Here is a 23,495-nt window from a genome sequence, read left to right as displayed (position 1 = left end):
ATGTGGTGGAAATAGTGAGAAATGTTGAGTTTTTATTTATGTCCAAGATGATGTCCTCAAGTGTCTATCTATCTATCTATCTATCTGTCTATCTATCTATCTATCTATCTGTCTATCTATCTATCTATCTGTCTATCTATCTATCTATCTATTTATTTTTCAATTAGCTGTTCAATTGATTAATAAAATATCAGAAAATACTAAAAAATGTCGATCGGTGTTTCGTCCTCTAATGTCTTGTTTTGTCCACAGCCCAAAGATATTCAGTTTACTTTTAAAGAAACCAGATAATATTCACATTTAACAGGCTGCAATCAGAGAATTTTCAAGAAATTACTCAAACTGTATGTGATGTAGTCGCCGATCTTATCTATCTGGCACTCATTGGAAGTCAGTTTGTAGATTTTGGCAGTGCAGTCATGTGAAGGGTCACGTGTCGAAGCTTTGCTGCATAAACTTTTGAAGCCAAGAGGTTACTGTCTGTATGTCTCTCTAGACAGAATATATTAATGAGAAAACCCACCAAGAGTGAGACAGACAGAGAGAGAGAGAGAGAGATGAAAAATAAAACAGCAACAAGACTTTCTGTGAAGTACAGGAAAGTACTAGTTTTTATTCCTTCATAATCAAACTTCACAAACAGCTTGAACTTGTACAATACCTCAGAGAGTGAAAATTACAAAAAAAGTGCTGGTAACATTTACAAAAATCATCCTTACTTAGCAACAATCAGTTTATTCTTCCACACTTTTTTTAGTCTTTTGTATTAAGGCTTAATACTTCTGTATAAAGTATATGCAAGATAAGTCTTCACAGTTTTTCGAAAAAAGTCACAATATTATGTAACATAATGAAGCTTTTACGGCTATTTTCTTTATAATAACAAATACACATCACTGGTAAATATATGTGAAATACAGGGCTTATTGTAAAATGGCAAGTAATGATACTGTTTGCTGAGATAAATTGATTCCACACACTGTTATAGGAAAGTTTTGACATACCATTGCTATAACTGAAGGAGGAGGAAAAAGAAAATGATAAGCATAAACACTTGGGAGATCGCCTCCAAACTTTGGCACATCCCATGAAACAAATTTCACAAATTAATGAGATTTTTATTTTTGAACTCATACATATGGAAGAATAGCTAAACTGGCATAAAGTGAAAACATGCTGTGTAGTAAGGTGCTAAATCAGAGATATTACATTGCCAGCCTCTTTTTTTTTTTCCCCACATGGACTGACATGAATAAGGTGCATTTGTAAGACTCAAAGCATGTAGGCCTTTCTTAGATGTCAACAAAATATGTAATAAATACAAGTTTTCAAAAAGAAAAAAACAACCAACCTAAATTAATTTGACCAATAGTCTTGAGGCGACCTCGTATACTCATGCATTCCCATGATTCAGAGAAATGAATATCTCTACTGCAGTTGTGTAACTCTCTAACTGTGGCATGTGAAAGTAAAAGCTGTATTGTATTCATGGTATGTGTTATTTGCTTTTTTTTTTCTCATTTTTTTCTTAGATTTTTTTTTTTTTTCGTTTTGAACCGTTGAAACTGTGACAAACTTTGATGAGTAAGGAGATGGAATTGAAAACTGAATGTGAAACTAAGCCAAGATATATTCACAAGATCCTCTAAGCTGCACTGGTTTACAGGTCAACAGATGAGAGCTCTAGCCCTAGACTTACCAATTTCACCCTCATGCATACTGTACGGTTAAAGTGACGCAACAAGCTTGCTTAAATAGTCTACATCACAAAAGCAATTTGGTTTTAGTGCAAACACAATTGGCTGGCTTCAGCTTCTCAATAATAACAAGCTCACCAAGGAGATTACAAGAAGGCACATACTTATGCTTCCTCTAACACGCAACATATTTAGACAAACCGCAACATCTTTCAACAACACCACAAAGCGGTGAAAACAGGAAAAGCTACTACATCCAGATAAAATGGTGAAGAAGTTTTGCCATTTGTGAATTATTGAGAAAATTTACATTTATCCATCAACAAAATAACGACGTTAAGGTCAGTAATTACTGCTGTTGTGAGTGACCTCGTTGAAAAAGGATGACGTATGATACATTTTGGTGGATTCTCTACATACGTGGCCAATAATGCTGTGTTTGTACGACAAAAAGGTGCATTCGGATTTTTTTTTTCTTCCTCTAAGAAGCGTTATTATTTCACTTTAAAGCATTTTTTTTTAAGTAACATCCCAGCAAAAAAGCACTCAAAGTGACCAAATATGCAGAGAAGATTTTTAAGGAGGAAAGGTGTGCACGACAGTGGACAAGCTGGGGTTATCTTTTGGTATTTGTGTTTCTCTTTAAATAACGTTGTCGGCTGCATGATGAAGACTCGTGGGAAATGATTCCATCCCTCATACATCCCGTCTCTCACTTCAGACCTGCAAGAGCTGCTTGATTTGTCCAAAACAATCACAGGAGGAAACAACAGTTTTAATGCCCCTCAAATCTGGACACTAATACTCATGGGTACTGCTGGGTATAAAAAAGGAGAAAAAAAGAAAGAGACCCTGCTACGAACAACAACATGTGGATGTCATTTAAAAAAGGTGACCAATTCTGTACCTTTGAATACAAAAAACAAATCAAAACATGTCAAATATCACCATTTACGACAACTGTCACATACTATGGTTTGAAAATGTGTTTAGTGAATTATATTGCTTTTGATAGAAGAAGACCAAAATAAGTCTAGTGCAAATCTCTTTTCTGGTTTGAGAAGTGGTGGTTGGTGTAATGAGACTCAACTGTCATATCTGCTCTACCATAGCAAGAACACACCAGGTGATTTTGATAACTGGATAGCTGTCGAGTGGTATCCCTTTACGATTCTTGTTTCTGAATATTCATGAGATTTTTCTTTTTCAGAAAAGAAAGTAAAAAATTAATCTGTCACCAGTCGATGCCATGCAAGAATTTGGAAGGAAAAAAACCCTACTAAATATTTCCTATTATACATAACCCATCACCCAATGAATGCAATTAACCAGCACAAAGGAAATGTCTCAACTTCTTACATCTAAATGACTCCTATTTTGAGCGGGAGGATGGCGGCCATGTTAGTCACCCTCCCCTGTACAGCTGGGAGGATGTGCTTTTGTCTGTCAGCTCACATCTGTGCTAACGGGTGTTGTCTGTGCAGTTTATGTCTGTCAAATACATCTCTCAACTTGGAAATGTTGGAAAACTCACTCCAGTCCAGTGTTTGACAAATCATATTATTAAAAAAAAAAAAAAGAAAAGAAAAAACGTCCTTGCACATACATTTAAGAAAAAAAAAAAAAAGAAAAAAAGAAAGAAAGAATCTTTATCCCCTATTTCAAAACAGCAGTCAACACATTTCAAACAAGCTTGTTTCATAACAATAATAATAATAAAATACAAACCAACTTGGAGCATAAATTATCAAAAACAAACTGAAAACACATTACTGCAGCATATATTTCAGGGTTGCTTAGTTGTGATGTTAACTACCTTTACTACAACAGCTCCACTTCTGCCAAGTTCATAGCTATATAGGAGAAGTATTCTTAGGGAAAAATAATAAAATATCGAGCTAACGTAGGCCAGAAAGAGCCTGACAAAATATACACATATTTATAAGCACATCTCATAGTTCAACTCAAGTGCATGTTTACAGAAGCATCTACATACAAGATATGGCAGCAAAAAGCCTGAAAGCCAGATGAAAAACAAGAAAAAAAAAAAAAAAAAAAAAAAAAAAGAAACAACCTAAGCTGCTTTGATTAGGACACGTGTTATTTCTTATTTGTAATTTTGAGAAATTCTGTTTTCACCCAAGGTACAAAACATCGCCCGAATTACAGTAATTCAATTTCCTATTTTGAACACACAGGATGAAAAATATACAGCAGATTCACCTAGACCTTACAGTAATAAAATATTGTCAGATTTTTGCCAAATGGTTTACATTCCGCTCGCAGATGATGTGTGTCGTTATTACAAAAATATATAATCACTTTCATAAATATTTGGACCACATTGTGATATCTAAATTCATGTTACGGGTTTGGTTTGGATTAATTTTCATCATGTAGTGATGGCTGGCTCTGATGCTTTTCTTTTTTTTTTTATGTTCAGTGAACATGAACGACTGTGATATTTGCTTAGAGAGTGTATCGTTATTCTCTTTCCTTTTTTTTTGGCTTCGTAAAACAACCTACAAATATGTGCAAACTTAACATCTTGGTCCATCTCAAGTATAAATGGCTAAATGTACTCTAAGTCACAATAATGTCAGATTAGTATTTCAGGGACAGCCTTAAAATATTAGACGGTGCCAATATTTGAATAAAACTGCTAGAACAAAACTATTTAATCCAATGTGAAGGTGAACAGGTCTACACTGATGTGCTAAATGTGTGTGTTAGAAGACATAACCAATGATTACTGAGTGTTATGTTTCGTCAGAGGAACAATGCAACATTTACAACCTTTTAACATGCGATAGTTTACATCACAGCTACTGTGTCAGATTCATTTTTATGTTTTGTTGCATTTCTTATAAAAAAAAATCTATTTTGGTCTACAATAGGCAAATTAACACAACCACAAAACTATAAACAACCGATCAAGTGACAAAACATAGATGCATTTTTCACAAGCACCCTGCAATGAGAAGAAAAACAAAGAAAACAAACAAAACACAACTGTAGCAATCGAGCCCAATCGTAAGAACCCCACACACATACAAAATCATTTTCTCCATAAAACTTAAATTATCTTAACCCTTCTTTGGTTTGTGAAAACAAACATTGTCTAGTACAGATTTTTTCCCCCTATTTGACTCCTAATGATTAGCATGGCCCCGTTTGACTAATTACCACCACCAGCCCCTGTAGGAACATTACAGTGCTAAAAATTTTTAATCTAAGTCTGCTGCGTGTCCCTGGTGGCAGGCAGACTACGTGCTGGCTGAGACGGTGACCAACATCGTGGCGAAGAAGAGCTTCTCTTTTTGATTTATTTTACATGTCTGCACTATCAAAAGGAGAACTACATATAGAGAAACAGAGTGATGGCATAGTGCATGTTGTCTATAGAACCGGTCCACACAAGCAGAAGCTGAGCTCAAAGCTTGTGAGGTTTGTGATCTCGTGGCGAGATGAGATTTTGAAAAGGGATCTATTTGTAGGAAATATGCTAAACTTTGATGTCATGGGCAATGTTTGCTACTACATAATCAAATATCCAACAGATCTGTAAAACAATCAAGCGCTGGAAATCCTCCTAAATGTTAGGTTAGTTAAGTGTGGAAAACAAATGCCAGACTAAAAGTTGGAATGTTCTGGACTTGAACAGGAATGCATGTTGCTGCTGCCGCACACTTTTTTTTTTTTTTTTTTTTTTAAACTAATCGTCTCGTCAAGCTGGACTAAGCCAAAAAAGATGGACGAGAACACAAAGAGTTTAGTCTTCAGAGGCTAAATCACACCCAAGTCTCCTCACCATTGCGATAAAAAAAAAAAGGATACAGAAAGCCTGTTATCTAGGGACACTCAAAATATAGTTTGTGCTCCAACAAAAACAACAAACCCCCACCCCCCCACAGGAAAAAAGCTGTGTAGACAGGACTGCATGTTTCATTTGGACTGATCTGATGATGGTAGATACCTGACGATGATGTTTTATTAAAAACCTCATCAGGGTAGTGTAATAACTGCATGTTCGGAGAAAGTGATAATAGAATCTAGATGTTTCTATAGCTTAGTTTAGCTGTGTGTGTGTGTGTCAGTGTGTGTGTGTGTGTGTGTGTGTGTGTGTGTGTGAAGCTCAAAATCAAAAATCTGAATGTCTGAGTGTAAAATGTGAACAGATGCTGCCTGTGTTGGATGACAGGGACTAGCTATATTACATTGCCTATGTTATTATTTTAACATCAAATGTATATGAAACTAAGCCTTCAACATGTGCTTTTGTTAATCATAGCTGTTTTCTCCTATTTTCTTGGAAACTATGTATCATGGAGGATTTAAAGATTCAAAATGAAGGCAATCACTCGCTTTTGGTATGACGCATGATTTGTCGTAAAATATTATAAGTTCATGTTCTCACTTAAATGATTCTTTTTTATTTTACTGCTTGGTCGTCACGTCTAATTTAACAATAGTGGCATAATTTAAAAAAGTGTCTTTTTTCCCCTAAATTTGGCACAGTAACTAGGCTGGAGAAGGTTAGAGAGAAAACTGTGGTAATTAGTCCACAGGGGACGGAATAATAAGCCATCCCAAAAAAACCTTTTATCTCGCAGCCACTCAGTCCTGAAACTTGACTATGTTTTGTTTTTTTAACTCTACTATATTTTCATTTTATTTTTCATGTTGCTAAACCGACCACTTCAAGACATTCGAATGCTGTGTGTTTGTGTGTGTGTGTGTGTGTTGCCAAAACTTTCAATTTGTAATCTCATTTTGCCTCCAAAGTAGCCGTTATAAATATCTACTGTGAGTCTAACGTTTAATGACCGCTCTCTTCCTTTCACGTTGCTCGTTGCTTGCCCTTTACAATTTCAAGCTGTACGAAAACAGATAAGATAAAACTTTAATGGTCGTTGTGGGGAAATTGGGCACCGGCTTGCATGTGGAAGGGCCTGTCATCAAGGTCAAAGGACGAAAAGCTATCAGAACAGCTGCCTGCAAACAGTGTGTTACTGGAAGTAACCAGCACCATGCTTATAGATGTCATTAAAATGTGAACAATGGTTATATTTACCGACAATTTTTCTTAAAAAAAAATCCAGTTTTGACATGGATTTTCGTTCATTGTGGCAGACAGCGTGTTAACTTCACCTCTTCCTGTTGATGTGTAGCTCCCTCTGCTGTTCACAAAGTGCCACTGCCCTCTTCCCCCCACAAACATACAGTACAGTATATGGCTTGTTTGCAAACGGCAGAAACAAAAAAACCAAAAAACGCAATGAGAGAGAAAGAGCAACCTGAAAGGAAAAAAACGGTCATTTTGATTTTAAATATTTACTTTTTTCACGCAACCTATTTGTATATTTCATTTGAAGGATAGAAATGTGATTGCATTTTAATATCTTTGAGTCCTCCGAGATGTATAAATGTAAGATAAAAAATAAAACTTGCAGATGTAGCCTTTACTGTATATGTATAGAACATTTCAGGTTTTTTAAAGGGTTCTCTTAGGATGCACTCACAACCACCTGGTCTTAGTAGTAATAGTATAAATAGTATATTTTTTAATAGACCATTGTGTATATACTGTATCTGTGCAATGTAGGAGAGAAAAACTATGAATATTCTGTATAGTTGCTGTATGTACTGATAGGCACTTGATAGGCATATTCCCAATATCCCACAAGGTACTGTATACTCTAGCTGCTTTATCAAACTATCTGAAAATGTATTCTTCATCTGTGTGGAGATGGTGATACTTAAATATATATAGTATATCTGTAAGAAGTTATCTATTTCACTCTTATGTGTACTGAAGAAAGGCCCAAAAAAATGCAGTTATCATCTGAATGGTTTCATGTGTTTTCTGTATTCTAACTCTTAACTTTGTGACTTTGATTAAATAAACGGATCTGACTTAAAATGTGTGGAGACAGACTGAAAAAGACAAACAGGAAGACAGACACATGCTTATCAGAATAAAATGAACCTGTTCCTTACTCAACACGACCCTCACCATTACTATCTTCCGTTTCCTTGTTTTCATCTCAATGCAAAGCATATAAGCATATAGTATATTACACTGTGAAATATGACTCAATAACTGACTATCCTTTATCCAGCTGCGTGAAGCTATGTATGTATAAACAACACCACTATGATCACCGTTAAAAAATAAAAGCAGGAGGAAGCCTGAAATAAAGAAGTATAACGATGAATTAAACATACTGCAAGAAGGACAACAATGTACTGTAGACCCTGTGTCTCTACACTAAGATAAACAAAACATGAACAGTAATATATTTGAAACACAATACAAACAGCTGCAGGCTCAAGGCTATTATCTACTTTCAATATGTTTTGTTCTGGAAAATATGCAAACACTTTGCAAACATAAAGCCTAGACTTATTTTTTTTTTTTCAAAACTAACAACTAGAAGAAGAAGCACGATTGAGATAAGGACTCATTTTCTGGATAATGTTGCAACTTTTCAACAATTTTTCAACCGACTGAGAAAAGAGAATCAAGCACCACCACGAGTAGCTGAAGCAGTATAAGGAATATATAACTATGGACAGTGAAGAGGGCGTGTGATGCTAATGCAACAGGGGGGAGAAAGCCTGGGGTATATGCTATAGCACGGTATGACACACTGGAGAGAAAGTTCTTCCCCTTCCGAGCCCGGTCTGCTATCAAACACCTTATGATACAAGAAGTCAACTGACAATGGGACGAGTTATTAGCCCTCATCCGGATCACGTTGAGATTGGCTACTTTTGTTATTCCAAAAACAAAAAAAGATAGAGAAACGATTGATAGTGTAATTGTGAAATCAAATATTTCAAAAAACCAACATCGAGCTACTTAACCTACTATTTAGACCAATGATACCACAAAGCTGGTTGTACTCATCTAGCTACAGTCAATAGTGCATTTGATATATGTGTTTACACAAAATATGTAAAATTTAGGTGCCATGAAGGAATGCTAGATCACTGAATACATACATTACACTGAAACAATTCAATTCATGTCTCTGCCTTTGCTTTCGAAGAAGTGATGATGTTCGTTTGGCAGTGTTTTAACTTGGTACTGAACAGACAACAAACACCGACGTCATGAGCTGTGTGCCATACATGTGGCAGTACTGTTGGAAAAGAGATCTCGGCAGTTGCTTACATATTCTATTTAGTGCATTGTCTGTTAAGGCATGAGATTACCCTCCACGTGCTGTGTAGAGACAAATATAGCACTAGCATGCGGCAATATTGCCATCCTGGCAACAACAGCTACAAACAGGAACCATACAATTTCGGCTTATATGCACACCATAGGAGACGGGCCCAATCAAATGTTAAATAATGTGCTACTTTTACTGCGGACTAGCCTCGCGCTTTTTTTTCTGTGTATTTCTCACGTGCGGGTCAGTGTTTTCTTTTTTTAGCCGAAGAGAAACCAGGATACAGAATCTCTCCAGGCCTCACGTGTTCCTCACTTGACCCCGCAGGAAATCTAGTAGCAATTATACAAAGTTTAGCATCAAAATGCTGGACACAACTCCTCCAAACGGGTACGATGAGGTCAACAGCACTTGACCCCGGCTTTAATCAAATCTCAGAACAAGTTACGTTACAGGTGCCACATCAGCCCAAAAGGTTTGGAGAGCTGCTTCTCATAGTACCTGCGTTGCATATTGCTAAGGAAGCCCTACAGTTCAGATATTCCACTTATCAACAGTTTGATTAGGCTATATACCACACACAGACACTCACAGACATACGAACACTAAGGAAGGGACACAACTGTGTACAACTGACAGACAGATATCAAAGAAGCTGCATTCCATCACCTCCCAACACCTTTAAACCCACAGAAAGTTGTTCTAGGACACACATATCATTTATGTTACACACACACACATTATAAATGTATTATTATTATTATTCATAATATAATAATAGTTATTATTATTAGCTCCGCCAACGGAGTTGGACGGGAGTTGTGTTTATTATTACTGTTTCACTGTTGTTTCACTGTTAATGTTGTTTGGCTTGGATGTTCTTGCAGGAAAAATTCTGTCTGTTTGTAAAGAAATGCGTTTGAATAACTGTTATAGGGAGCTGACTCCATAAAAGAATGAATTCAAAGGTTAAAACGTAGATGAGCACACGTAATGGTACATATTTAAATAAAAATAAATGCTTGCATTAACACGGCACGAGTATATACTGTAGGTAACTGCAAGCAATAACAAAAGCCAAGAACCGCTGAATTACCTAATGAATAAATTGAAACAAAGCTATTCTATTACATGTGAACTCTACAACCAAATGTTAGATTTAAAAAAAAAAATCCTCTTTTCTAAAACTATAATATCTCTGTTAACAGTAGTGCACTTATTGGTTTAAGCAGTGCAACATATATGCAAGAAAATAATGCAGTCCACTTATCAAGATTTAAAAAAATGTTTTTTTTTTCCTTTGAAATTGAATAAAAGAAAATCATAGAAGTTCATTTAAGGAAAATGATTAAATATTAAGCACAGGCATTTTAAGAAAATGTGCAAAGTAGCACTTTGTTTTTTTTTTTTTTGAATCTGCAGCGGGTCCGTGTGAGACCGCTGCACGCAGTTATTCTTTTAACAATACAACTACGAAAGTGTTTGCTCACACAAATGAGCAAATCCTTCAGATTGCAGTTGCAGGCAGTTGCATGTGTGTGTGTGTGTGTCCTATTTCGAGTAAAAAGCAATTACAAAACAATTCAAATATCAGAAATGAGCCTTAAGTGATGTGATGCATGGATGACAACTTGCGCACACTAGCTTCCAAATCGATTCTGTACATGCTGTGTCTAGGTTTTTAGAAAAATCAGGAATGTATACTATTGTCTAGAACGTCCGTCTGCAACTTGTGGTATATCACCAAACAGAGTGATTTCAATGGAGCTACTTGTTTTGCTTTGACACTGTATTTTCTTCCAAAACGTTGCAAGCCATTTGAGCCTTCAGGGAGAGCCAATACATTCAGAGTAATGCATTTAGCTCTCACTTGCTGAAATAGCTTTGCAATAGTATTGAAGTGGTTATACAAGGGTTCTAGGATGAGGATGGCATTTATTTCCCATTTGATCAAATTAAATCCCTCCCTCTTTAACACCGTTCCAATCAACAACTATCCTACCCCCCCACCCCCACCCCAAATACTACAATTGGATCATCAAATTACAACCATGTAGGTTACTCAATAAAAACAATTGTTAAAGTGACAAATCCTTGTTTTTAATCTACATCCCATAACAGTCAGGTGCAAGTTGAGGAGCAGCAATTATGAAGGAGAGAGTTTAGTCGCATATGCCAGCCTGCCAGAACTGTGAATGTCAAAGGCTAAAAACAAACCATCAGCAAAAGAATCTTTCTTTTTTTCTTGTGTTTTGAAATGGAAGAGGTCTACTAGCCTTAACAGTCTTTAAAGATATTAGTGGCAGTGTATGCAAATGAGTTAAACTCCAAACTTCAGAAAAAAAGAAACATATTTTTGCTCAAATACTGTCTCGTCAACACACCCTTAATTTAGTAAACGTAACCATCAGAATGCATGGACAACAATTACAAAACATAATAATGAGAAATATTTGCCCCCGTCACCACTGACAGGAAGTTACATTTCAATAAAATGGTTGAAATTGGTACCTTGACAACAGCTGCATTATAATCCCTTAATACCATAGGAATAAATAAAACCCACTGTCAAATTAACTACTCTCCTTTTTTTTTATTTTACATAAGAAGGCAATCTTGTGACCATCAGTATTTTTAGAGGGAATCTGTAGCCCAACCCCAGATGATTTTTTTGTTATTGTTGTTGTAAATTATACCACAGTAAGCTTGGACATCTATAGTTTCCAAACTGGTCAGTATGGGTTCACAACTGCCATGATTTATGGTTCATGGCATTGTACACACACACACACACACACACACACACACACACACACACACACACACACACGCACACGCACACGCACACACACACAGACAAACAGACAGACAGACACATGCAAATACACAAACGCTCAAACATATATGCACGTGTATATTCATCCAGACGTATCTACACTAAAGGTGTGTTTGTGTGTATGTGTTTCTTTCGTAGGCCTTTCGGTAGTGTTCAACACATAAATCAGTATTTTAGGAAAGCATACATTTAGAGGCCTGTAGTTAGGATCCATCCAGTAGATCAATATCAAACTACTAAGCCTTAAGGCCACCATCTTTTTTTTCTTTTAGAATAACAGAAAAACAAAAAAATCTTTTTTTTTTTGGGAAACTTAATGTGCCAGTGTCTATACTCATTACTCTTCATACCTCAAAACAAGAAAAGGAAAATCTAGTGCCATTTTATTTGTCATTCTTTTTGAAAGAAGTTTATCTATTAGTACTTATCCATCGGAGACATGCATTCGCATGTGGTCATTGAAGTGCTCCATTTGGTCGAACTTGGCAGGGCAGACGGAGCACACGTAGGTGGTCCCTTCTTGGCAGCTCGCTTCTGCGGCTACACCCACTCCTGTTCCAACCCCAGCCCCTACTCCAGCACCTCCACTCACTGGCATGGCGAGGGCCACCACTCCAGCACCAGGCTCGGGGACAGCCATCGGGATGGGGATGGAAACCGGGCCGGGGGTACCTGCGCTCCCCGACAGGCCTGTGATGGCGCTGCCTGTGCTGTGCAGGGCCATGTGCCTCTCCAGCAGGGTCTTGTGTGAGAACTTCTTCTTGCAGATGTAGCACTCATAGGACTTCTCTCCACGGTGCAGCCGCATGTGGACATTGAGAGAGCTCTTCTGGGTGAAGCGCTTGTTGCAGATGCTGCACTGGTAGGCCCGCACCCCTGTGTGTGTCACCATGTGTTTGATTAAGTAATCCTTCAGGGAGAACGAGCGCCAGCAGATGCTGCACTGATGAGGCTTCTCACCTGGATGTACATGCAAGACAAAAGCATTAAGGGGAAAAAAAAGAAGAGACATATTTTGAGGATTAGGTGTACAAAATGTAGAAAAACTTGTGCAGCAACAGTAGACGCCCGAAGCCAGAGATGTTACTTTTCCAGTACAGGAACATACCTCAGGCTAGAATTATTCAAACCTGTATAAGTTTTGTTTTGATGCTGCATGCTCTGTGAGAAAAGCTTTCCTATAATGCAGCAGTTATTACAAAACTGTACAATTGATTTTTTATGAAAATTCAGTAATGAATGTGCAGACACAGAGAGGTAGAGCTACAAGAAAGTATGGGAAAAACACACACTAATGTTAATTCTCATATGATCAAGAAACAAATTATTTATGAATCTATTCCCTATTTTTTCAGTTTGAGATACGGGCTCATTTTACATAATTGTCTCTGCTGACATTACGGGACGTAAAATATTAACATATTAATAATTAAGTCACACTAACAGGTGGACGGAGAGACTGACAACATTGTGTATGGGCGGGTTGTATCATACAAGTTAATGAAGTCCTGTGTATCTGTCTATCTGTTTGCTGCTGCTGCACTGAGTAAATTAATTAACGTGCAGCTACCTGCTTTGATTGTTTGACGCCAGTAATTCTATTTCCCCCTTTTTCTTGTTTTGTTTTGTTTTTTGGTCTGACCTGCCCCACTGGATGGTCAGCAATCAGGGTCAGTTACAGATAATCACATTTATGAATTTACTCTCCTGCGCTTCCAAGTCGCAGTAGTAGTGACTCACACAATTGAAAAGCTGTCTGTTGATTGCAGCCAGTGACGCATTACCTCTACTGCATGTCTGTATCATGCATGAGTACTGGTGTGTTCATCGTCTTTTTGCTAGTTGAAGTGTGTAAAGCACAAATCCATATTTTTTGGGAATTTGCATTCTATAGTAAAGACTGTTGAGATTGGAGGTTCTGAGATGTAATTTGTTACATTTGCCTCTTGATTACCTTTTTTAAAAATGAAATATTTCAATCACACTGAATCTCTGTTAGTTTTTGAATAACATTTTTTACAAGATTGAGTAAATGTGATCCATCATTAGCTGCCGTGGGATGTACAGATCTCGTCCACGTGATTGATCGATCAGTCTCCCTCTCAATATGTCATCGCTCCGCTCGGCACATTCGTGTGAGTAAGATTGGGTTTGAAATAGCATTCACGAGCGGTGGAATCTAATGAATAATAATGGATATATGAGTAGGCAGTTTTTATGAGATCATCTAATTATAAGATATCTAATTCTTTCTGTCTGTGATGATGATTTCTACAGATTGATAAGGCTGTCAGTGCTAGGAGAAAGCAGTGCACGGTGTAATAATGTGCTGAATGAACAATCATTGTAAGTCAAGATACAAATGATAACAAAGATGCTCACCAACTGAGACCGAATGAAAGCACACTTTGAGGCCACCGGTATCAAAACACAGCAAACATGCCAACGCTATACACTACAGTGTGTGTTTTATGCACCAATCTTCTTGCTGTAGTATTTGTTCATTTAAGTGCTAATTTGGACTAAAAGGAAAAGATCAAGATGGGCACTGATTGAATCTACCGCCACTTCAATTTAACAAAAAGAAAGTTAAACTCTTTTGTAGATATCAAAGACTTAACCTTCTGTTTTCAACCTCGCACGTCAACCCGTCAACCCGTCATCTCTGTGACACCTAATCTAATGTAACCATGGGGGGCAGGCCACTGGAAAACATGGGGAAAGGAACTATGTGACAATGTGTGTTGTGTAAACTTAAATTATACTGAAGTTTTAAACCTAAATGTGTCACTTTCTTAGAGGGAGCAAACTACAACATCAAACCCTGGGTATACACATATGGAGCGTGTTAAAGGGATACAGCTATTAATGCACAATAATGGCATTAATGAAAATGAATATCCTTTTGTCTCACATTGCTTTTTGTATTGTGATTAAGAAACATTTTTAACATGGCTGGCTGGTTTACAGCTGCAACAAACGACTGTTCATTATCGATGAATCTGCTGCTAACTTTTCTCAATTAATCAATTAATCATTTGGTTTATAAAATGTCAAGAAATTGTGAAGAAGTTGTTTCATCACGATTTCACAGAGCCCACAGTGACATCTGCAAACTGCAAAACTCAAAGACTTTTCATTTCCAATCATAAATGACAAAAAGGCAGCAAATTCTGACATTCAAGAAGCAGGAACCAGCAAATGAATTGATTATCAAAATAGATAATTCATTTTCTTTTCATCGACTTATCGTTGCAGCTCTAACTGACTTAAAAAAAAACTTCACTACAAATAAGGCGTTTTGACTTACCAGTATGGACAAACATGTGTTTGACGTAGTTCTGTTTAGCAGTAAAGGTTTTACTGCAGAGAGTGCATTCATAGGGCTTCTTTTCCCCTGGACCAATTCCTCCTCCACCCTGTTGCTGCTGAGCTGGCGCTTGCTGTACCGACATGGGGTTCGGGAATGATGGCATTGCAGGGGGCGGCACTGCCACGAACTGGGGCTGCTGCTGGCCAGGAAGGTAAAATAAAGGCTTGTTGTCTCTTGCCGGCTGTGTAGGAAAGAGTGTGGGCAGGAAGGTGCTTCCAGCAGTGCCCATCACTTGGGAATTGCTGGTCACGGTGATCGGCATCCTCAAATTGCTGGTGTGTGATTCTGCCTGGCGCATGTAGTGCGGGGCACTTGGCAGGGACTGGGACATGACTGAGTTTGGCAGGGGCTGCATCATGCTACTGTCACTAGTGCTGTGGGATGTGTCCCCGTCCTCTGTATCTTGCACTTGCTCCGGGGACGAGTCATTGACCTCTATATGCACTGGACCTCCGTCGCCATGCTGCCCGTCCCCGCCCACGTCTCGTCCGAAGCCCAGGTACGGCTGCTGCTCCATAGCATCTGGCTCAGTACTGATGGAGGAGCTCACCCCTGAGTCAAAACTTTCAACCTTGGATTCACTCTCTACACCCTCAGTATGGTCGGTGTCATCTTGGCAGTCCACCAAAGTATCGTAGCAGCTGAACTCATCTTCGGCCTCCTGCTTTATGTGCATCCCTCCTGTATGTATGCGTGACGGTCGGGGTTGCTTGCGGCAGTGGGTGGACTCTGCTGTGGAGATGAAGCGATCGACCTGCTGCGACCTCTCCTGGATGCGGTTCATCCAGGGCGGATCTTGAGACTGGTTTTCCTTCTGAATGCCAAGAGCCGGATCGTAATTTGACGTCAGAGGGTTAATGTACAGGGGGCCGCGCTCGCGGGTGCCGTTCTGCAGAGAGAGGCCAGGGTAGGAGTACAGTGATGTGTATGCACGATCCATGCTTTGCTGTGATGTTGCTTGCATATAACCTGACTCTGCGTCACTGCTGGGCCCAGAGGTGCCAGACTCTGGTGTGCCGCGGGGTGTTTCCTGACCAGAGTCTCCTGGTATAACAGGGAATCCCCCCGGCCCGGCCAGGCCCACATTCTGGGACACGATGCGGGTGCACTCATCAATGACGGTCTTGATCTGTAGGATGCTGGCAGCAGTAAGGATCTGCAGGGCCTCTGACTGAGATACCCGCAGAATCCCACTGTACATAAAGTCAATCAGCTTTTGGATGGATTGCACTGAGACCACAGAAGGGATCTCAATGTCGCTGTAGCCCAAGAGCAGCTTGTCCTGAAAGAATGGGCTTCCAGCAGCCAGCACGCACCGGTGAGCTCGCAGCATACTTCCATGGATCCGAACAGTCACGTCACAGAAGTGCCCACGGTTGCGCTGCTCATTGAGGGTCTCAAGTACAGAATTGCTGAAGTTGTGGAGATTGATGTTATGAATGCGCTCGGTCATCCCCTTGCAACTGATGTCACCTGCAAGCAGGAAGCAACACACCTGATTTAGAAGCTCCTACACACACGTTATCCAACTGGATTAAACACACTGGTCTGCTTCAAACGATCAATTTCAGGAAACTACATTTTTGTATGATTTCACACCAACAATTTATTTACACTGTTAGTTTACATTATAACTGACATAATAGGAGTAGGACGGCTTAATGTGGTATAAAAAAAGATCATATTGTGATTATTTTGACAGATATTTAGACTGCAGTATGATTCATAAATAGTGGGAATAATCATTTTTGCACCACAATTATTATTTTCACTGAAAAAACTATTCAAATCATGATGACAAATGTTTGGAAACATGTTTTCCTACATCGGGAGAACAAGATATGTAGGCCATGAGATCTCTGCAGCACTACAGTACTGCAACATGATGCCGTTTTGTCTCACATTTTACCTTTATCAAAAAACGGCATGCTTCTGTGATTTGGATAGTGCACTCAGCCATATTGCAGTTTCAATAATAATCGAGCAACCCTTAATAGGAGTAATAAGACACTATACTTTAATAAAGAAATATACACTACGTAAGAGAATAACCTTGAGTGAAAGCATCACAAAAAGGAAATTGTCTTTTGCCTTATTTTAAAAAACACAACCATGTTCCAGCACTACAATCAGTTAAAATGAATTATAAGTTATATTGATGCTTATTATAAACAGACAGTGTTGATTGGAGATTTCTCAAGCAATAACACAGACGTGGTAATTTTCTTCCTCAGTGCAGTCTCATAATATTAGGACGAGAATCAAATAATTCCACCATCCAAACTAAATTTGTCTTCTGCATTGTGGTGTTAAAAATCGCCCATCGCCATGGCAAAGGACAATTAAGATGGTTCCCATCTAATTATCACAAGTTGCCCCTCTTTCACTGTGTGTTCCTGAAGTTCCTCCAACCACCATTAGGTGGTGCACTGGGCTTAGAGGACAACAGGCCTCTTTTGTTAGCCATGTGTTCACTTTGATGGCGCTTCCTAACTATCCTTGGAATACACTAGATGTGACCCGGCTGATCAGTGTGTAAGATAACTTAAGATGCTTTTCGTCCCAGTTAGGCGTTTAAAGAAAGTCAAATGTACATGGAAATTAGATGGGGAGCAAGAGGAAGAATTGTACAAATTGTGGGTTTTGATTATTACTGCAGAATTAATTTCTTTTACCTGTGTATGTATAATTAAAGTAAAGCACTCAACCTTATTTGACTGATTATTAAACTCAACACTTCCCAGTATAACTGTCCTCGTTTTGATCCTGGAAACTACACAAATCCTTGTCAAAAAATTGACAGATAATTCTTTTACACTATCTCTGTCAATGAATGACTAATATATTTACCAAATGGTGATGAAACAGCAGAATGAACACATAACTTAACTTCTGCATATGTGAAAAAACATGTAGAGAAATTCTTTGTAACAGAAATAGAACTGGATAGACACATTTAAGAATGTAGTAACAACAAAACCATATCTGACAGGACCAGACTTGTTTATCCTAATTAATTGAGCTAAAATCTACTACAGAAGCAGTGCAATAGTGTTGGCACAAAGTAGGAACGCTTATTTCAAACTTGCACGAAAAAAAACGCAACACAAATTGAAGCAGTCCGGTACTCACAGTTAGATGACGTTTTGTTCCGAAGATGCTTGTGTGGCTGGTGATGAAGTGCGGGTCAAGCTTCAGTTTGCTGGTGGAGATGGCTGATCAGAGGCCAGGTGCTAGGCAAGCCTGTCAGTCCTCTCTGTCCAAATCATGTGTTGCTCTGCCACAGTATTTTGGAGGAGGAGAAGAAGGAGGGTGGTGGGGGGGGGGAGAGAGAAAAGACAAAGACAAATCTTAAATGCCTCGTCGATATTGCCACTCCCTTAATGAACCTGGAGCCACAGTTAACACAAAAATCTTCCACCGACACGCTGCAACAGATGTGTGAAAGAGTTTTCAAGGGAAGATGACAGGACGCTCCTGCGCACACGTGACTGCCAATTACAAATCAAGACTGGATATAATATTGGTACAAGAGCCAGTTCTTCTCTCAGCAGTTTTCTGAGCCGATGGGCAACAAAACCACACCCTTCCAAAGAAAAGCGATCGAAATTCCTCATACAATTACTCCGATTTAATATTTTAGGAAAGGCTGCAGTCACACACGCTTCAAAGTGTGTGTGTGTGTGTGTGTGTGTGTGTGTGTGTGTGTGTGTGTGTGTGTACGGGTGTGTAGTGACATGTGTGTGCTCTTTTTCATTTTCAAATCCACAATTCTAACAAGACAATATCCGAGACAGATGTCGAGTGGACACTGGAAGTTGTAAGAATAGAAAAGAGTCCAATATTAGACACACAAGGCATTCATTGAAAAACACAAGAAAGGCATTCAAAAACATTAAGCATGTGATGAGCTGGTTTGATGACGCTGAGAGAGCCTCACACTATTGCTCTCACACTACACACACACATGCAGAAGTTTGACTTTGAAACTGGAAATAAAATTATGTAAAACCAACTACATTAGAGTCACGATATCATTTAAGGTCAGGCAGACTTGAAAGAATTTACAATTTCTCTCCTACTATTCCCACACTGGTCAAACTGCCTTCACACATTTCAGCCAATAAAGCTTTACAAAGTATCTGGAAAAGACTGTGTGTGTCGGGACGTGAATATTTATCATTAATTGGAGTTTGGATCATAATTGTGAGTGTGATCTGACACAATTTTTTTGGAAATGGAATAAAAAATAAAAAAAAACGTTGAGTGGCTGTCACGTTGGCTACAACACGAACATCAAGTGCTCCCTGTAAAATGCCAGTAAGTACAGTGCGCTGCTGAATGAAAGGAACGGGCCAGGATTTGACCAGTCCTGCACGTTTGTGTTGACACATATTATTCTTTTTACGAATCTCAAGCACTTCCAAGGAACACAAATTACGCTTTGAGGCACTGAGGTAAAATCTACTCATGAAAACCATGTGATTTTAAAGCAAGTGACCTCTACGTTTTTTTCCCACAAACTCAAGGTACACATTAGCCCATAAATATGCCTCAATAAGGGTCGAACAGGATTTTATCTACAGTTAAAGTGTAGAAACTGAAATAGCTTTGTGTCCACAGGCCCCACTTTGAGAAGTACTGCAGGCAGCCAGACGTGTGCTTGTTTTCTTGAGATGTCCTCGTCAACTAACACATTTGATGATTAGATATAGACAAGTAACAGCGCGTTAAGCAGCAGAGGGTGATTACTCGATACTGAGGCGGATCATTCTTTGGCACTTAAAAATGCACACACACACACACACACACACGCTGGTTTGTTCTTCCGTTTTGGTCAGGACAAAAAATAGATTTTACAGTGAAATCCTTAACCCTTTAATCTAAAATAAAACTTTTTTCTTTTTATCAAACCTGAGGTGTAAACCAAACCAACCAAACAACGCCCTAAATAACCCCTGTACTAATAAATAACTCAAACCCAAACCTTTAACCCTACTGTAAGTGTGATTCTTGGCCTAACCTAAAGCTGGCACTGAAATAAATCAAAATGGACTTACTCAAAGTGAAAACCAACATGAAAAGTCTTCAATTTAAAGCCCTTTCTTTAATATACTGCACACATTCATTTGCCAAAATGCTTGAATCCATTAGCAGCAAATATTTGACCTTTTTTCCTTTCCAGCAGGAGTTAGCTTCAACTGTATTCTAATGCCACAGGCCCTTTCTTTTCATAGCTACTCTTAGACAATGCAAACACATATATGTTCCCTCTCTCTGGCTTCCCCTCGCCCATCCAGACATGTAAATCCACCTGCCTAAGGGGGTAAAGTGAGGTGAACGCTGGCAACAAAGGAGCAGGGCCAAGGGAAGCAGGCTTCAGTTGCCCAGACTGCCACTCACAACAGTGATTCCATTTTAGCCGTGACACAGTGGGTGAGCAGCAGCCAGTGCCTACCTGCAGTGAATTCTAATCAGCCCAGGGGTCTGTCTCCCTCCCTCCCCTCCCCTCCCTCCCTCCTGTACCCTGCCTTGGACTAAAGGGGCTGATGATCCTTCAAAATTAATTAGATCCTTGTAGGAGGCGGCCATTTTCTTTTGCTTCCTAACGCTCCACCAAAAAACAATTTTTTTTAAAGAATCAAACTAAATTCGGGGTGTGTATTCTCCCTCCTCGTATTGATCCCTTTTTCTCCCTGCGTCTCTCTCTACCTGCTTCCTGTTTCATCACGTCGAAACTCTCCCACCGCCGTCTTTTCTTCCATCTGTCTGTCTCTCTGTCTGTCTCTGCACCCTCCCTCCCTACCTCCCTCCCTCCCTCCTCCCCGTCCTCCCTCCCTATACGAGCCTTCCCCAACACCCTCCCGCCCCTCTCCGGCTGCCTCTCCATGCTCCCAGCTCTGTGTCTGCCTCTGTGGAGTTTGCTGTCAATAAATCCCCAGAGGTCAGTTTGTCTGCTGGAAATCAGACACAATGCTTCAGACCGCCAATGCAATGCATGCTCTGCTGCTGCCGCCACAACAAAGACTGGGGAGGAGGGGGAGGAGGGGGAGGAGGGCGGGGGGAGAGAGAAGGGAGGAGGAGGGGGGGGGGGGGCAAAAAAAAAAAAAAGAAAAAGAAAAAATGAAGACGAGGGAGGCGAGGGGTTGCAACTTCACCAGCCAGACTCCAGGTTAATCAGCTGCCTGTATTAGGTGACAAGCTGATGAAATACGCTGCATCGAATTGGACATTAGTTAATCAAGGGGGGGTTGGAGGGGGGGTAAAATAGTGAGGATGGGGGATGGGGGTTGAGAACAGACATAAGAGGCGTGCTTATGAAAGGAGCAGCATCAGCCATGTGAATAATATACATCTTGAATATGCAAATACTGCTTACAACACACGCTACAAGCATACATTCAAGGCCCTTGGTACATTTAAATCCAGAGACAAAAGGGCCACGGGGCATTGTGAGAAGCTCGTGTCCATGCATGTGCGCACAGCGTCTCCACGCACTTATCAAGAGTGTTTTTGTGCTACACCTAATTAATAGTAATTTATGAGTTTGTTTGAAACCCCTACCACTGCTTAACAATCACTGTCTAACATTGTAATTATTAATTTCAATCATCCTTTTCAGCCCGAGTGCATTAGCATGTACACTAGCAAAAATCATGTTTCAAAAGTATGGTTTGGATTATGTGATCTAATGTAGAATAGTACATGATGTCAATGTGTAGTGTGCGATTTGAGGTGACAAAGTGTTCTGATCCGAGCTGATAACTGAGGGTGTGTTTGATAAAGACGTTCATGTCACTCCTCTGACAAAGCAATATACAGCTACAACTCACTGCAATCACTCATAAACTTTTTTTTCTTTTTTGTTAAAGAAAATTAAATTAAGCCACAGCTAATGCCATTGTGTTGGGTTTCCCTTTGATAGGCACAATTAAAAATTATTCTTTTAGGTAACTGAATATTCATCCCCACCCAGCAATGTTGTGTCGGCTGATTGGATTGGAGCAATATGGAGCGCCATGTCTCTTATTACATTTGAGTGTTCGTCTACGAAGCAATTAACAGGTGAGGTAACTAATGCACCTAAATCACATGCACTTCAGGCGAGGCGGCGGAAAAAACACCTCACAATCTCAAGATTTAATTGATTTGCCTTTATGGCAGCCACTGAAAATCATCAACAAGCACACGTAGGCTGTTGCCGAGTTGAGCCAACATTTTTTTTTTTCCCATTTTTCCTTCTCTCCTTGAGTGAAGCTGCATGGTGTTAATACGACACCACCAATGAAATATCTTTGTCTAAATGTCTGATGATCATTATTACATGTATGAATTACATTCTATCAAAGTGTTTTTCTTACAATTACGACATATTTCCTGAACTTTGAACTGGCTCTTCACCTACAGCACAGACGTAGGACGAGTGATTCCTTCCTCCTTCACAACTACAGCTTCGATTTCAAGCCCGCCACCAGGGAGAGTTTAAAAATATTCAATCAGTGCAAAAGCAGCATTTGAAACACACAACAACACTCATTTTTTCCTATTGTGAGTACTCTCTTGTTTGGTCAAAGCGTCACCAAGTAATTGCAAAGCACCAGTGTAACGTTGCTCAATTAAAATTCACGGAAAACTCCACGGATTTCTGTACATCACACACTAGCCAGAACTGTTATTAACTCTTTATAGTCACCCTAAATTTAATCTCACCCTTCATGTTAAGTCCCACTGCCGCTAAAATGTCTGAAATAGCACAGCAGATCGCCGTGATAAGACATTCAGTCCAACAGAAAGCCATTCAAGTGTGACAGGATGTGCGGCTTTCAAATAAATTCCTCAGGCAAACAAATGACAATACACACCACAATACCATCACACACAAGTAAAGGACAGTTAAAGTGTGTTTTTGACAGGACAGCTTGTTCAACTTCGTCATTTTCTGTCAAAAACACACCCACCACCACCCGTTATCCATAGCACATCCATTGTCCTTTTACAGATGGGAGGATAATCTACTCCTAATATACTTTTTTTCCACAAACACTCATGAATTAGAGCCATCAGTAACTGTGTTTTATGAAGTTTCAACAAACAGCCACTGTTGGATGGAGGCCATTAAAACGAAAAAAGACAGTATCTCGCTTTGGTGATGGAAAGGAGGCTTTAAAGGAATCTCTCAGAATTGGCAAATGACTGTGCTTTTGTTAATGAGCATTTGACCAAAAAGAACCATCTGACTACTCATATGACAGTCTCCAAAACACCTCTAACCCCCGAAGCAGATAATGCTAAATTCAAGAGTTATCATTTAGGCACAAGTGTCCACAGCAACTGCCTCTCTACAGCTACTACACGTGTCGAGGACATTTTGCCTCTCCAAAAAAAGACCTCACGGGCCACTGAAAGAT

The 23,495-nt window shown here is 39.4% G+C and overlaps 1 protein-coding gene across 3 annotated transcripts in view; it reads right to left on the bottom strand.

Annotated features, from left to right (window-relative positions):
- Positions 1–582: 582 nt before the first annotated feature.
- The window catches only part of zbtb20 (zinc finger and BTB domain containing 20), a 121,547-nt gene continuing 98,634 nt past the window's right edge, over positions 583–23,495 (bottom strand). For all 3 annotated transcript variants that reach the window (XM_084373449.1, XM_084373450.1, XM_084373451.1), the window contains exons 2-4: positions 18,220–18,364; positions 15,025–16,560; positions 583–12,674 (exon numbers count right to left, since the gene is read on the bottom strand). In XM_084373449.1, coding sequence (XP_084229575.1) covers positions 12,139–12,674; positions 15,025–16,540 — 2,052 coding nt within the window. In that variant the 5' untranslated portion in view covers positions 16,541–16,560; positions 18,220–18,364 and the 3' untranslated portion in view covers positions 583–12,138. The remainder of the gene's footprint in view (positions 12,675–15,024; positions 16,561–18,219; positions 18,365–23,495) is intronic.

Source organism: Pagrus pagrus (assembly GCF_965226575.1).
Source record: "Pagrus pagrus genome assembly, chromosome: 14".
NCBI lineage: Eukaryota > Metazoa > Chordata > Actinopteri > Spariformes > Sparidae > Pagrus > Pagrus pagrus.
This window is presented reverse-complemented; position numbering and strand designations above follow the sequence as displayed.